Genomic DNA, 14,052 nt, shown 5'->3' on the forward strand with positions numbered 1-14,052 from the left:
CATTTTAAGTACACAGATGTGACTTACAAAGTAGAAGCTTATTAAACCATTAACTTGGATTTGTCACAGTCTCTTGATAGACAAAGGGACTGCTGTGTAAAATTAATTTATTACGACTACAGCTTTTTTTTTCTTTTTTCAGAATGAAAAAAAGTTTCCAAAATGGGGGTGGAGGCTTCTGCATTCTATTTATAATTGGCTAAGAAAAATTTTGCAACTGCTGTAAAGGTCAATGAAGGAGTTGGCTGGAAAATAATCTGAAGATTTCACACATGCGCAGTTGTAGGATGCCATATTGGAATGAGGCTGTAGCTGGGTAGCTGAAAAAGAGACACCGCTCGCCTTCTTCAACTGATCAAAGGGGGGTTGCAAATTTAGACGCTGAAAAAAAACTTCATCCAGGTAAGGCAGGTGGACAGTCATTATTTCTTTAGGTAGTCAGGTATCTTCTCTAACCGAACTCGTCGTTTTCTCCGTGATTCCAACCCTCAGAGAGCTTTTTCCTGGTTAAAATATTAAGCTGATCTGAAGCTGTTTTCTAAAAGCAGAAATACTGTAACAAGAAGCAAGTTGTACAAAGTGTTTTCCTATGTATATTTATTGCGTTCGCGTATGAAGAATATTTTTCTAAACGTTGAATTTAACTTTCTTTTTGATCGATTCTGACATTTGTTTAAGTCGACAATTTAAATAGTTTAACTATAGATGCAAAGTCAGTTAATTATATCAATTTTGTAATAAAATGTACGCACCTTTCATCTTTAAAAAACTAACAAATATCCTGTTATTTCCCCCTCTTTCGTTCCTAAGCCCATGTGACCTTCTTTCGATTTCTGTACACTAATCTATATTTGCAGTACCGTAGTTTATTGTAATAGAGTTTACTTCAGTGGAATTCTATTTTAGAGATCATATTCGCATTACATACTTCAGGACTGAAATGTGTTTTCTCCCTAGTTGCAGAAAGGAAGCAGATAATATTGGGAATCTGTCAGGTCTGTTTCAACATGGCGGGTTAAGGGTTTAAAAGCTGAAAATAAATTCTTTGAAAAGGGAAAAAATAAAACTAGGAGAGTTACCTGTTTGATTCAAGTTTCTTTTGTTGAACCTTAAAATACTCTATTGAATTAAATGTAAAATGAGCGTGTTTAGGTATTCATCGAGTTTTTTTCCTCAGCAACACTTTTCAAGCGAGTAAAGTACATTGGACGATTACCGAAACGCATACTGTATGTACTTTGAAAATATGTAATTTCTATGAAAGAAAGGTGGTTACCATGGTGAAACGCTCCAGTACAGTACATCAGATGTCTTTCAGGCTTTGCATTTTTCAGCAAAAAGTTTAGAATGGAAAACATCGACCACCGAATTGTAAAGGCTGTAGCATCCTTTAGTTCCAGAGGATGTGCTTATCTGACGGATTTCGTGCAATTTAGACCCAAATCTTGGTATAAATGGCAAAAATACTATGGATTATATATATAGGTATTTGGACAGTAGTATAAGGTTATGTGTAATAAACATTATTTTGTTAATTGCACTGGCAAACTCTTGGTGGTTTTTGAATATGTATATATATATGTGCGGTGTAAATAGCACTAAAACACCTGCGCATGAACTCTTTAGGAATTTTACTTCGGATTAAAATATCCATAAAGGATATGTTTGAAAGTCCTTTTCGTGTTGCAGCGGCAAAATGCCTGCCTAAGTTATAGATCCCGACTGAAATGATCAGTTTGTAGTCTTCTATGACACTTTTACATTTTATTAGATACGTAGAGGAAAAAGAGCTGGACACGACTGTCCAAAGAGGAGTATTGCGGTGCTGAGAAGCTATACGATGTCAGTGCTTTTCCAAGGCAGGCGATTTCAAACAGCATGTTAGATACGCAGACCTGCAAAAATACGATTACAAGCGACGTGTGTTGCTTGTGTGTAATTAACTGTGTGTGTGCGTGTTATGTGGTTATACAGCCAGCTGTAAAAGGTTATTGGCTGGTTTTGTTTTACGTGTGCTTTTTTGTTCGCTGCCTTCTTGTCCTTGCTAGAAATATAAACTTTCTATTTGGAGGACAAGGGCTCGTATTAACTTCTGAATGAGGAAGTGAAAAACATTGTCTTCTGTGTGGATGATTTTGATAAGTGAGTGTGCGAGTCCGTGACTCTATGTTCGGTTAGGAGGGGGCTACCCCCGCAGTGATGCTCTCTGTCTATATATATGGGTGATGTCGATGTTCTTGTCTTGAGTCACTTTCAAAAGCAGGATGTGATGGATTTAACAGTTTTAAGCGCCTTTGCCGTTCACGATCAAGGAGAATATCTTATTAACTAAATGCACCTCACGGGAACTGTACAGCTGTTAACCAATGTTACGTTTTTTTAAAAAAAGACAAATGGCTGATAAAGACTTTGTTTTTACTACCGTGAGCTTCTGACTTCAGATACAGCCTTAATGCTTCGTTTTACCTGTATGGAGTGGATGGCGTTTTATCCGAGAAAAAGACCTTTCATCTGTTAACTTGGAATTTCGACTTCTCTTTTCCATTTATATAATTTCATTGACGGGTGGCTTTTAAAATTGACTGGAAATAAACGGCTGTTATTTATTTTATTCTAGTAGGGTTATTGTTTTAGTATCACGTGGGCAACAATGACTTCATGAAAGCGACAACTTCGTATTTTTGTCTATGTGCTTTCGTTGTTTTAACATTAACATGTTCGTGTATTGCTGTTTAAAGGTAGCAAACGTAAATAAGACCCTTAAGAATGAACATCCTAACTGTTAGTTAACAAACGTCCTTGTTTTGTTTCCATAGAATGAACAATCTCGTTCTTTATGTAGGCTGTATCTATATATCCCAAGTTTCCATATTTTTAAAGTTTTTACTTTGATTTCAAACCTGGAATATCTACTTCATTGCTTTACACGGGGAATATAACATGTGTAGCATTTTAATCATGTCCACATATGATGAAGTTACTAAATATTTTATGTTTTTGGTATCACAGAACAGGAGCTTCAAGGCGCTTTAAATATTTTAACGTACCATTCAATGAGAGGGGTTTCTTGGTTTGTTTTGAGTGTCGGATTTGGAATGTTAAATCATCAGCGTTTTTAAAATACTATTTACGCGTATTTTAAAATACAACAACTTATATTGATAGGTTTCCTAGTGCATTCTCAAAAGAGACTGGCTAAAATGCAGAATGAGCCCTGAGCAGTTTAGCCACCTCAGAAAAAAGTAGGCCTATTGTATGCTATATGTATGCTGGAGGTAGTTTACAGTAGTGCACCCTGCAGGCGCAGCTCTGCAAGGCATATCTGAATTGATTCTGAATATTGGGAATAAACGCGAATGACAGACAAGTTTAGTTCATTCTCAGATCCAGCTTTTTCCTGAAGCTTTATTTCTTTAAAAGGCGGCTTATTTTTCAGTCATATCCAATTTTAGAATAAACGTCAAAATACCACACTAACGGTGTACCAAGGTGTTAGAACATTAATTAAAAAAATAAGTTGTTTGTATTTAAATTCTTTAATTACAGTTTTGGCAAGCTTTCATGATTTTATACATAAACAATTGCCGAGTATATATATATATTAACAATCTCTCTTAACTACTTACCATAAACTGGTGTGCTCAAAATATGCTTAGACCTGCTGTTTGACAAGAGGAAAACGCTCATTAATTATCTGGTTAATGTATGCAAAGTTTCCCACACGAGTAATTAAACAGTTATTCATTCCACATGATAAACCCTTGGAGAATTGACAAATAATGTTTTTTTTGACCCGATGATGGAGATGCAGGTTAGGTCCGCTTTTCAATTGTAAAACAAGCGTCCAGGACCGCATTGCTTTCTGACGTCACACCAGCGGGGTCCGTACAACCAAACAATACTGTGCAACGCCAGGCACGAATATGCTGTTTGCTTTTTGTGATTCACGTGGTTGGCAACGTGACTTTCTGTCGTAGGCAATAACAAAACCTATGACTCATGAGAAGTAGTTGATTGATTAGCTTTTGCTACCCTCTCCCTGTTCTTCTGCGCCTTTTTGCAGTTTTCCCATTGTTTACAGTGACCGTTCAGCGCATTGATTTTACTTTCTACGATGTGTCTTCCATTACCACAGTGGTGTATTTTGCTCTGACATTAAAAAAGTTTTTAATTTCGACTATGTATAGTATAATGCACAGAGGTAAAAGGTATTTTTGACGCTATTTCTACAAGCAATGCAACAGAATAAGGGTACACAGTACTGTAACTGGGCGTACGATTTTTTTAAACTTAATTTCACATTTTATGTGTAGCTAATTTTGTAGCCTCCAGGAAGAAAAAGCCCAGTAATACTTCGAATTCGTCTGTGTTGAGTACAGACCAGTGCACCTTCAATGACAACGAGTGCGTTAGAAATCATCGCGCCAATCGCGAAGTGTTGGCGGCGCTACTCGCTGCCCAGTTACTGTACCGGTTTTGCGGTTCGAGATTGGCCGCAAGTGGCCGAAGGTTTTTAATTAATCCAGCAAATTGCTAAAATAGCGAGCATTTCAGTCCGGTGTGAAAATTATTAAATACCTCCTGCGACAGGAAAACGGTTCAAATTTCAGTTGGAAAGCCGAGGCTGGGCGGTGAGTGCGCTGCAATCGTTGGAAAAGGGGTAGCGGCCGCCCTGGAGGACGTCTATCCGTAGGCCAGTGCTTCCGAAAACGGGTGTCGATGCGCTTTGCGGGAAGCGAAACGTAAACCGTCGCCAGGCGGTGGGTCTCGTAGAAGCCCCGCAAAGTCTTTTTTTGTGGCAGATGTCGTCCCTTTGTGGAAATAGATTTTTTTGGCCTTTATTTTTTTTTCTTTAAAGCTACGGTTAAAATATGTAATTGTGCAATTAACGTTTTAGTTGATCTTAGCTCTGCAGTAATACAATGTTATATGTAATTTAGTTCACGATTTTATTAAGGTGTTAACAAGGGGAACTGTAAATCAAGATGAACAATTAAACAATGTTTACAAGTTATAAACCCCTTAAATTACCATCTCTAGACCCCCCCACACTCACACCATATATCATAGATCCCAAGAGATATGGTCAAAGAGAATACAAGTACGGTTAATTTAAACGACCGTACTAGCGTGTATACGGTCAGTTTTAGATTATAAACGCAATGTATACTGTACGTATCATGAGTACACGAACCCGAATGGTTGAATAAATAAGCTTAATTTATGTTTTGAGGTGAAAAACATCCGCACATTAAAACAAAGGCCGTCAGAAACTGCACTCTTGCAAAGTGTCTTAAAAACTACAAATGAACACGGAAGTCAAGTACAGTAGTCAGGTTATGAATACATAGTGAAAATTCGTAAACGACGTTTTAGTTGTCTATTTAATCACATCTTTTATGGCTCAGATTATTATTATTAAACTGTAGTGCACTGATAATTGAGAATAAAAATGATTTTCTGTCTAAAAATACATTATAATTTATCAGATTTGAATTTCATTAAAAATGGACCATAGCATGAACTAATGATTTCAACCGAGGTTCAGCCTCAGGAGATTCTATTTTTAAATGAATATTGTCATTGATAATTCAGATATGTGAACCTCTTTCAACAATAGAAAAAAGTTAGTGATTTTATTAAGCTTTAGGAAAGTGTCGTTATACATACAGTAAAAAGATAATTGGCAAGCCTTTCTATTAAAAAATTGTACAGAATTAACCATTTTTATGGAAACTACAGCCCTATCTATAAGAATGTATTTCTTACCGGACCAATATATAGTTTAATGTTTATGAGATGAGTACCATTTTAACAATTCCTGAATATTTTTAATTATATATTTTGTAAAAAACGTAGCTTAATATTAGTATGAGTGTTGAGATACTTGACATTGCTGCAGTGCATTACAGAGGTGACAGGAACACAGACAATCATTGCAACATAACAGACTAAGAAAGTTTAGATCAGGTCACCTACAGTACATTACTGGGGCTAGAGTTTATAAAAGTGGTGAATGAAAGGGACAATGAAAAGCAAAGTATTGTTATTTCTTACAAGATCATGATCATAAATTAGATAAAGTATTAGTTTAGGTCTATAAATGAAAAAGATTTTGGAAAAATGCAGAACTAGATCTTCAGCTATTCATATGGGCTGATGTATGAATAAAGTGTTAGGTCTAGATCAGTGCTTTGGATTTTTGGTGTTTTTGTGTCTGATTGGCTAGATTACTTTAAAACCCATACACTTTCCTTTGTTGATTTCCACTTTCTCTAGTTTTTCTTTTATTTCTGCTGAAGTCTCCTGTCTTCTATGGCTTGGGCTGATGGCATCAACCTGATTAGTTGGTGGTGTGTCAATAATTCCCTCTTGGCTCGTCTGTTTTCTAGCTGTTCTATAATCTGAGTAATGAATACGATACTTAGCTTTTAACATTGTAGAGTTTAAAATGTGATTGATGAACTTGAACAGGCACCTTAATTAATGCAGTAGCCCTACAGTTGCCAGGGTGATGCTGGCCTTTATTTAGAACTCCTGTTCCAAAGCTGACGTTAGCCTTTTCATCATAGACAATAAAAAATAAACAGATATCTATAACTATTTTGTGAATTAAAACTTTTAAGTACAAACTTCTTCCAGCTCTGCAAACTTAGTAGAATTTGCAATTGCAATATGATCAAATACTATACATCCTGTGATCAATGTTTTTACTTCAAAGGGTAAGTTGACAGCTCATCACAGCCCATAAAAAAATGTTGTAAAAATCATTCATTTGAGTCAAAACCTTAAACTGTTTAATAATTAAGAATCATTTTGAAGAAGAATCCATAATTCATTTCCAAGTACCTCAACAAATAAATGATTGTTCTATCTAAAAGACTTTCTATGTCTCCACCTGTTCGTATTGACAATACTGTCATGTATGAATGACTGCCTGTGTACAGGTTGTACAGTACAGGATATACAGTATGCAAAGAGCAAAAGATAAATTTTTGATTCAGTAGTTCAAATAGAATTAATAAATTATCTATGTTTTGCTTTAATGCCTTTAGTTCATAATAAAAAAGAAATGGGATTTATGCATTTTTGAAATAGAACAAACCTAAAATAAGAAATACCACACTAATTCCATATGCCAATGCAAAAATAGTGACATAACACATATCAGCTTTCAACTTTTATGTGTGTTACAACAGTACTCAATTTGTATCAGCTGCCTTTTTAATTGTTAGCGCAGTTTTGTGTAGGACATGAAAAGCATCCTTCCCTTTCATAATCTTTTTATAAAGTGAAATTGTTTGCGTTTTAAAACAACCTTAAGACTGTCTTTGTGTAACACAGCTGCTGAAGAAGCTGTGATGAGTATGCACTCTGTAAAGCTGAGTGATTGATTTGTTCTTTTATTTATGAGAGAATGCTAAGAATTTCAATCACAGTTATACAATTTTAAAATATTGCCTTAAATCGCATGCGTTATGGGGCTTTCCATGCAGTTGGGAAGTGGGTGTAATGGTGATGGGTTTTGATGTCTTAGGAAAGCAAATCGCAGCCTTTCTGAAATATAAAATTAGAATCTGGGCGTATGACAAAATAAAATACCGTTCATTATACATCTGAGAGGTGTTTTTCATTGTATTTTATCTAGGTTTCTGTACTTTGTTATTTTTTAACTGGTGGTTGCCAAATACTTTTAAGCCAAATGAAGCAGATGAGCTGAATGACCTCCTCACATTTGGACGCTGTAGCAATATGATTATGAATGTGTGGGTTAAACCCAAAACATGCAAACTGTACTTTGCATACACATATACAAATGATCCTTGTCATTCATATCTATCTCCCCTTGACAAAAAAGTGTTTGTGTTTTTGAGCTCTGTTTAAGCAGAGATTGAAAGCAATATATGTCTAAAATAAGGCCATGATTGCATTACAATGACTGTCAGTTAATTATACGTTTGCCCTTATGGCTAACCTTTGAATCAGTGTGTAATTCCCGTGATTGTTACAGTGAATGAGCAGAAAGTTCAAGGCTTTCAAGGTTTTAAGGCTGCTTAAAATATTTAAGTTTTTAAATAGTTAAAAACTTATCTTATACAGGTGTGAGATATACAGTTTTCTCATCTCCTTGTTGTAGTGCTAAAAGAAAATTTAGGATTTTGAGTTACAGTTTGCAAGTCAACACCAAAACATTTCCAAGTCCAGGTAACTGCATCTAACTTTGACTGGATGTTTTTAAAATTTATTTACATATTATGTAAGGTCAAGTTTGTAATGCAATATTTTTAAAGCAGAAATGCTCAATGTACTTGCCTTTTGAAAACAAAGGCTAAAGCTTTTTAATGTTTGTCAAAATAAATGGTTAAAATGAAATTTAGGTTTTTCAGAAACAGTTTTAAATGTTACGCTGGAAAACACTGTGAAAAGGTTTTTGAACTGAAATGAAAGCACAAGTTCTAGGGCCTCCCGAGTGGCCCAACTGGTCAGGGAACTAGCCTGTGGACAGGCTGAGCTCTGTGATCACTGGGTTTGAGCCTGCGTCATGTCACTAACCAGATGTGATCGGGGTTCCCCAAGAGCATAAGGCTGGCAGGGCTTTTCTCGGCTCTCGGAGATGGAGCGACCCCTGTAACCTCTCGGGGACTTGCAGGCAGGTGCTTGAGGGACTTGCCACTCCATCGGTGGGCGCTGAACCTCCAATAAGAAGCTGTGTTGCTTGTGACATGTTAAAAGGGTTGTAGAAATCTACAGTATCTACACCTTCTCATTTTCCCTGTGTTGCGGTTGTGGCCAGTTCTAACTGTGAGCCAAGACATGAAAAACACACTATTCCACATGGAGTTGCTATGACAAAAAACTATCAAGGATTCCAAGTTAATAAAAAAAGCACTCTACAGCACTGCATTTACTAACTTTAAAAAATGATGCAATTTCCCTTGGTGCATAAATTGAAAATGACAGAACACAAAATTCTATTAGATTATTATAAAGTGATTCTATAAGATGTCCCACCTGTTGCTCCACGTTGATAACGTGTGAAATGCCTTCTTTTAGGTAAGAAGAAAGAAAATCATGAACTGAAAGAAGAAATCTGGACTCACATTGGGTATTTTGATCACTGCCTGCAAAGAGCAGGATGTCTTTTGCTGCGAACATGCAGAAGATCACAGTGCCAATACAGGAAAAGGCCCAGGGTTCGACTGGTGGAAATGGACAGCAGATAGAATCAGGTGGGAGCTCTCTTTCTTGAATATTGTTTTCCTTTTGTTATTTTCATGTCACTTTGAGGCACATACTGTATGACATCAAAATGCAGTCACAGACAAATTAATGTGGCAGCAAAAAACAATAAGGTTAAAAAATGAGTTTTCTTGTTTTCATTTTTCTCTGTTGGTATAAGCTAATTGGTATAAGGTATAAGCTAAAAATTCCTTTTTAGTATAAAATCCAGAACGTCACTGAATGATGGGAAATATACTGATTAGGCTACTATAACTGTAATACTATCATGTGAACTGCCTAGTAATTCTGCTTCATATTTATTTAGTCAAAACAAGCAACCACAAAGAGCTCTTTTGCCATTCCTTGAGCTGGTATAGATGTGCTTTGACTGGTGATGTGTGCTTAAGGTCATTATGTGAACCAGTATTTAGAGATAGGCTATCTAAGAAAGCAAAAAAGTTGCTAAAAGTTATTGAAAATAAGCTAATTAAATTTCTATTGTTGTTTCACCTCTATAGAGACTCTATTGTTTAAACAGACTTTTAATTTTGCTTCATGTATTTTTAGTCAACGCATATAGTCATAGACAGCTGCTTTGCCTTTATTGAAGTCATGGAAAAAATACTCAAAAATGTGATTGGAATTTAAAGAAAAGTCTCTGATTTATTTAGTAGTTCAAGCAGAATCTATAGAAATCACTTCTTTTGTGGTTTTCTATTTTTTAGTGCTTAAATACTTTTTTCTTTGTGGTACTTACTGGTTTTAAGTAAAAATCCTGAACTTCATTTTGCCTCTCAAAACGCTTCAACATACATTAAAACATTACACCTAATAAAAATGAAAACTGCAAAGCGAAGAAAACAAAGCAGATACAGAAGATAATCATAAAAAGTGAAAAAGAAGTTTTAGAATGGACATTGCAAGTGTTATATACCTTTAATGCATATATGTTAAGAGACTATGAAAGCTATTCTTTCTATTTATTAGTTTATTAAATAAAATGTGTTACCCTCTCTAACTTGATAAATACAAACGATAGAGGTCTGTCAGGATAATTAATCTTTTCATTTCCATATTTAAAGTGAGAATTGGCATCTGACAAGTACAAACTTATTGTTTTCTTTCCATGTGTCTGTCATCTGTATTTTGTATTCTGGCTTGTTTGGATAAGAAGATCCTTCAAAACTGTGTGATTCACAGGGAACCCCCCTGTTTAATTTCTGTAACTTCCATTGGGGCATTTCATCTTCCTGATGGGTTATACATATTTCAGTTGTGAAACTGCGTGTACAGCTGTTTGGTAGGTTGTATAGAGTTGGGAAGGCAAAATATTCACCAAATGACTAATGAAAAACTTTTTAATTGTTCTTCATATTTGACAAGGATTAACCTTGTCCTATATGATTGCACAAGTGAGTTGCTGTGATGATAAGCAATGTTTACTTTACTAAAGTGAGTGTTGACCAATTATACGTAGTTTTACATTGCTGAGAATGGACTGAACTAATCAGCATTTAGAAACACAAAAGGTGCTGTATGCTGATCTGGAGCTTGGACTTGGGTATTGTATTCTGAACACAAAAGACGGAAATGTTAGAACATAAAAACCTAAGAAAGGGTACAAATGAGAAGGGAATATTCTGGCCAGCTTGCCTGGTTTGTTGGTGGTAGCTCAAAGTACCAAGAATTTGATACCAAACGACACAGTCTTAAGGTATATCACTGAATCAGCTTCACGTACATGAGCTGGAAATTGGTTTTAGACTCCCACTGTCTGCTTTCTGATCTTAAACATGGCTCCATTTTTTGGTTTTCAATGGCCCTAAACATACAGTAATTTGCACTTTTCTTTGTGTTTCTCTTGAGCTTGAAGGAATCCCCTGAGCTGACTATGTCCATGTCTTTAAGGATTTTTAAATCCCAGATCAAGTCTCCAAATTATTTTCTCTGTTCTTGGCTTAAATGATCCAGTTTCCACATCAAGAGTGAGATCTAAGTAATTTTGTCATTTTAACACGGTTTCCTTTGATTTAAATTCAACACTCTTGACAATATGTCAAAGCATTTTGTTGTTTTTTTTTTACTGCTTCCCCATCCTGTCTGAAGAAAATAATGAAACTACATACATAAACTGCTGTAGATTTTTCACATATTTTACTTCTTTCAGTTCATTACTGGCTTGATGGATGAATTTTGTGTTCTGGTTTTGTGCATGTATTACCTTGCACATCTCCAGATTAAAATTAATTTGCTAGGCATCTGCCAGTTTCTAAAATCAGATTGAATTGTTTTAGGTGCTATTTAACTATTTGTAGCACCACATATTTTTATATCATTTGGGAACTTGACAGGTTTACTCACTGTACCTACAGTAGAGTCTAGATCAGTTATATAGATTACAGAGAGCATCAGTTCCAAAAAACATCCTCATGGTTCCCCACTAAAGATCTCATTTCAGAGTGAGCTAACACTCCTTAACAATACCCTTTGTTTTCTGTTTTTTTTTTTTAATATTTTATCCAAGTGCAAACATTACGAAGAATTTAAGCTTTAAATTTGAGGATTAGCCTTTCATGTGGCTTTTTGAAAATTCAACTACTGTATATTATGTCATATGCCCTGAAGCTATCTATTGAACTAGTTACTTGCTCTAAGAAATCAGGTTGGCTAGTTATGGAGGATTTGCCACTTCTGAATCTATGCAATATCCTAGAAAGCAGTTTTCATAATGGTGCTGCTCTTGTTCTTATATTGTTTTTCATAACTTCAGATGTAATTAAGGAAAGACTGATTGGTCTGTAATTTCCTGTCTCTGTTGTGTCCCCTTCTTATGAGTAGGTGTTATATTTGCAGTTTTTCAGTGTGTAGGTACAGAACTTGCCCTAACAGTCATGTGAAACATCACAAGTGGTTCGTGTCAAACATCCCCAATTTTTTTCTTAAAACATGCTTTTCAGCTGAATGAGAAAACTATATATGTCCAATTAATATTATAAACAGATATACCTTCCCCTTATTTTTTCATTATTGATGTCCTGAATATATATTCTGCAGTACAATTTAATATTGTAGTATGCATCTCTTTTTCCACTTCTTTGTATTTTAACCAATACAGTAACTGTATGACTTGAGACTTTGAGAGTGTATCTCTTCCCTGGTTGCTTTGCTTTGCTAATAAGCCTTCATGTAATTGCCAGGGTTAACAAGCAATAGTCTGTTACATTCAAAGTTAACGGAACCTGGTGCCATTTAAAGCATTTAAACATTTTAAAATGGGTCCAACAGCTCTGTTTGCTGATAAATTCATGTGATTATGTTCCACATGTTGGTTTGCAACATACAGAAGATCAGGAAATACTTGTGTGTTTACTGTTCATGCATGACTTCCAGTTGTCTCAACAATCAGTTTACCCAAGTCTTGAGTCCTGGGTTCAAATCTGAACGTGGTTGCTTTTTTTGTCAATTATCCACCCCATGTCTGTGTGGCTTCTTGATAATTCATGTTGTCTTCTAATACGGGAAGGCAGTAGTAGGACACAATCTGAAATGGAACAATTTTTTAATGATTATTTAATGCATCTAGTAAAAATCTAGTGCTCATGCTGCAGTGGCTTTTACTGGATTCTGCAATCTGTAGTGCTTAGTTTAGCATAGTTTACACGAAGAAGATGCCCATAAGCGTATGTTCAAAGACTGGCCTTCAAAATTTGTTATTATTGGAAATGTTTACAGATTGCCTGAGGGAATGACTAAAGCAAATGTAGTTCAGCATGCTAGAAAGTGAAAGTATAAAGGTGGATGTTGAACAGCAAACAGCATTAGTAGTTTTGTGAGATGTTTCTTATTTTATATCATACACATACTAAAGTTGAAATGGAATATGGCAAAAATCTAAGGAACATATTTGCACAAATACCTAATGCACTAGCATGCACTAACATGTGCACAATGCACACAAATGTTAATTGGCCAGCGTAGCTAATGTGAGGAAATGCATTTAAGACTTACACTAGGCACTTCTTTACACAAAGAGCTGTGGGGGTCTGGAACAAGCTAATCAGCCTTCATTTTGAAGCAGATATCATTACATGTTTTATGAACCATCTGGATGAGCTCTTCAGATCAAAAAGCGACTAAAAACCAAACAAATGCGCTGAAATTATTTAACAAACAATAGAACACACAAAAACACAGTTCTTAGCACTCTCAAAACAGATAAAATTAATGACCCAATTTCTCTTTGGAAAAGCAGAAAATGATGTGTAATAGCCTCTATCACACACACATTTTAACACATCATTTTGTAGACTTAAAATATTTTGGTTAAAGATACTAATGTGACATCAGGAATAACCATTCATATATTTTCTCAGTTATGATTACACAGCTATAGTCTATTGTTTTTTTTCAACTAATAGCACCAAAGTTGGAACTGCAAGATTTGAATTGTAATTGTAACAAGTAATTCACTTGATATTATTAGGACTCAGGTGAAATGGGAAAAAGGGCACATTTAAAATTGGTTATTGGCTTTAAGGAGTTTAAGTTTAAGGAGGAAATGCTGCCTTTTACACCACAAAAATCCTCCACAGAAATTCTGCCCTCTAAAACTGATTGCGAGAAGGTTCTCTCTAAACCAGAGAGTGCATCCGAGAGATACAGTTCAGCCTGGTGGAGGCTATAAGAAAAACAAATCTTCCATCACATATAAAAAAAACTGCCCTTTCTCCCGAAATTTACTTCCAGTGTCTTCACTGCTCAAAAATGCTTTATAGGCTCCAGTCCTCATTGGAACAGGTATGAAGTGCTGGTGCTTTATCGATGGGTATT

General features: G+C 35.5%; 1 protein-coding gene across 2 annotated transcripts in view; it reads left to right on the top strand.

Annotated features, from left to right (window-relative positions):
- Positions 1-297: 297 nt before the first annotated feature.
- sfmbt2 (Scm like with four mbt domains 2) overlaps positions 298-14,052 on the top strand; it is an 87,322-nt gene continuing 73,567 nt past the window's right edge. For both annotated transcript variants that reach the window (XM_088924127.1, XM_088924128.1), the window contains exons 1-2: positions 298-402; positions 9,055-9,230. In XM_088924127.1, the coding sequence (XP_088780253.1) occupies positions 9,137-9,230 (94 nt within the window). In that variant the 5' untranslated portion in view covers positions 298-402; positions 9,055-9,136. The remainder of the gene's footprint in view (positions 403-9,054; positions 9,231-14,052) is intronic.

Source organism: Atractosteus spatula, chromosome 8 (genome assembly GCF_055471065.1).
Source record: "Atractosteus spatula isolate fAtrSpa1 chromosome 8, fAtrSpa1.hap1, whole genome shotgun sequence".
NCBI classification, from domain to species: domain Eukaryota; kingdom Metazoa; phylum Chordata; class Actinopteri; order Semionotiformes; family Lepisosteidae; genus Atractosteus; species Atractosteus spatula.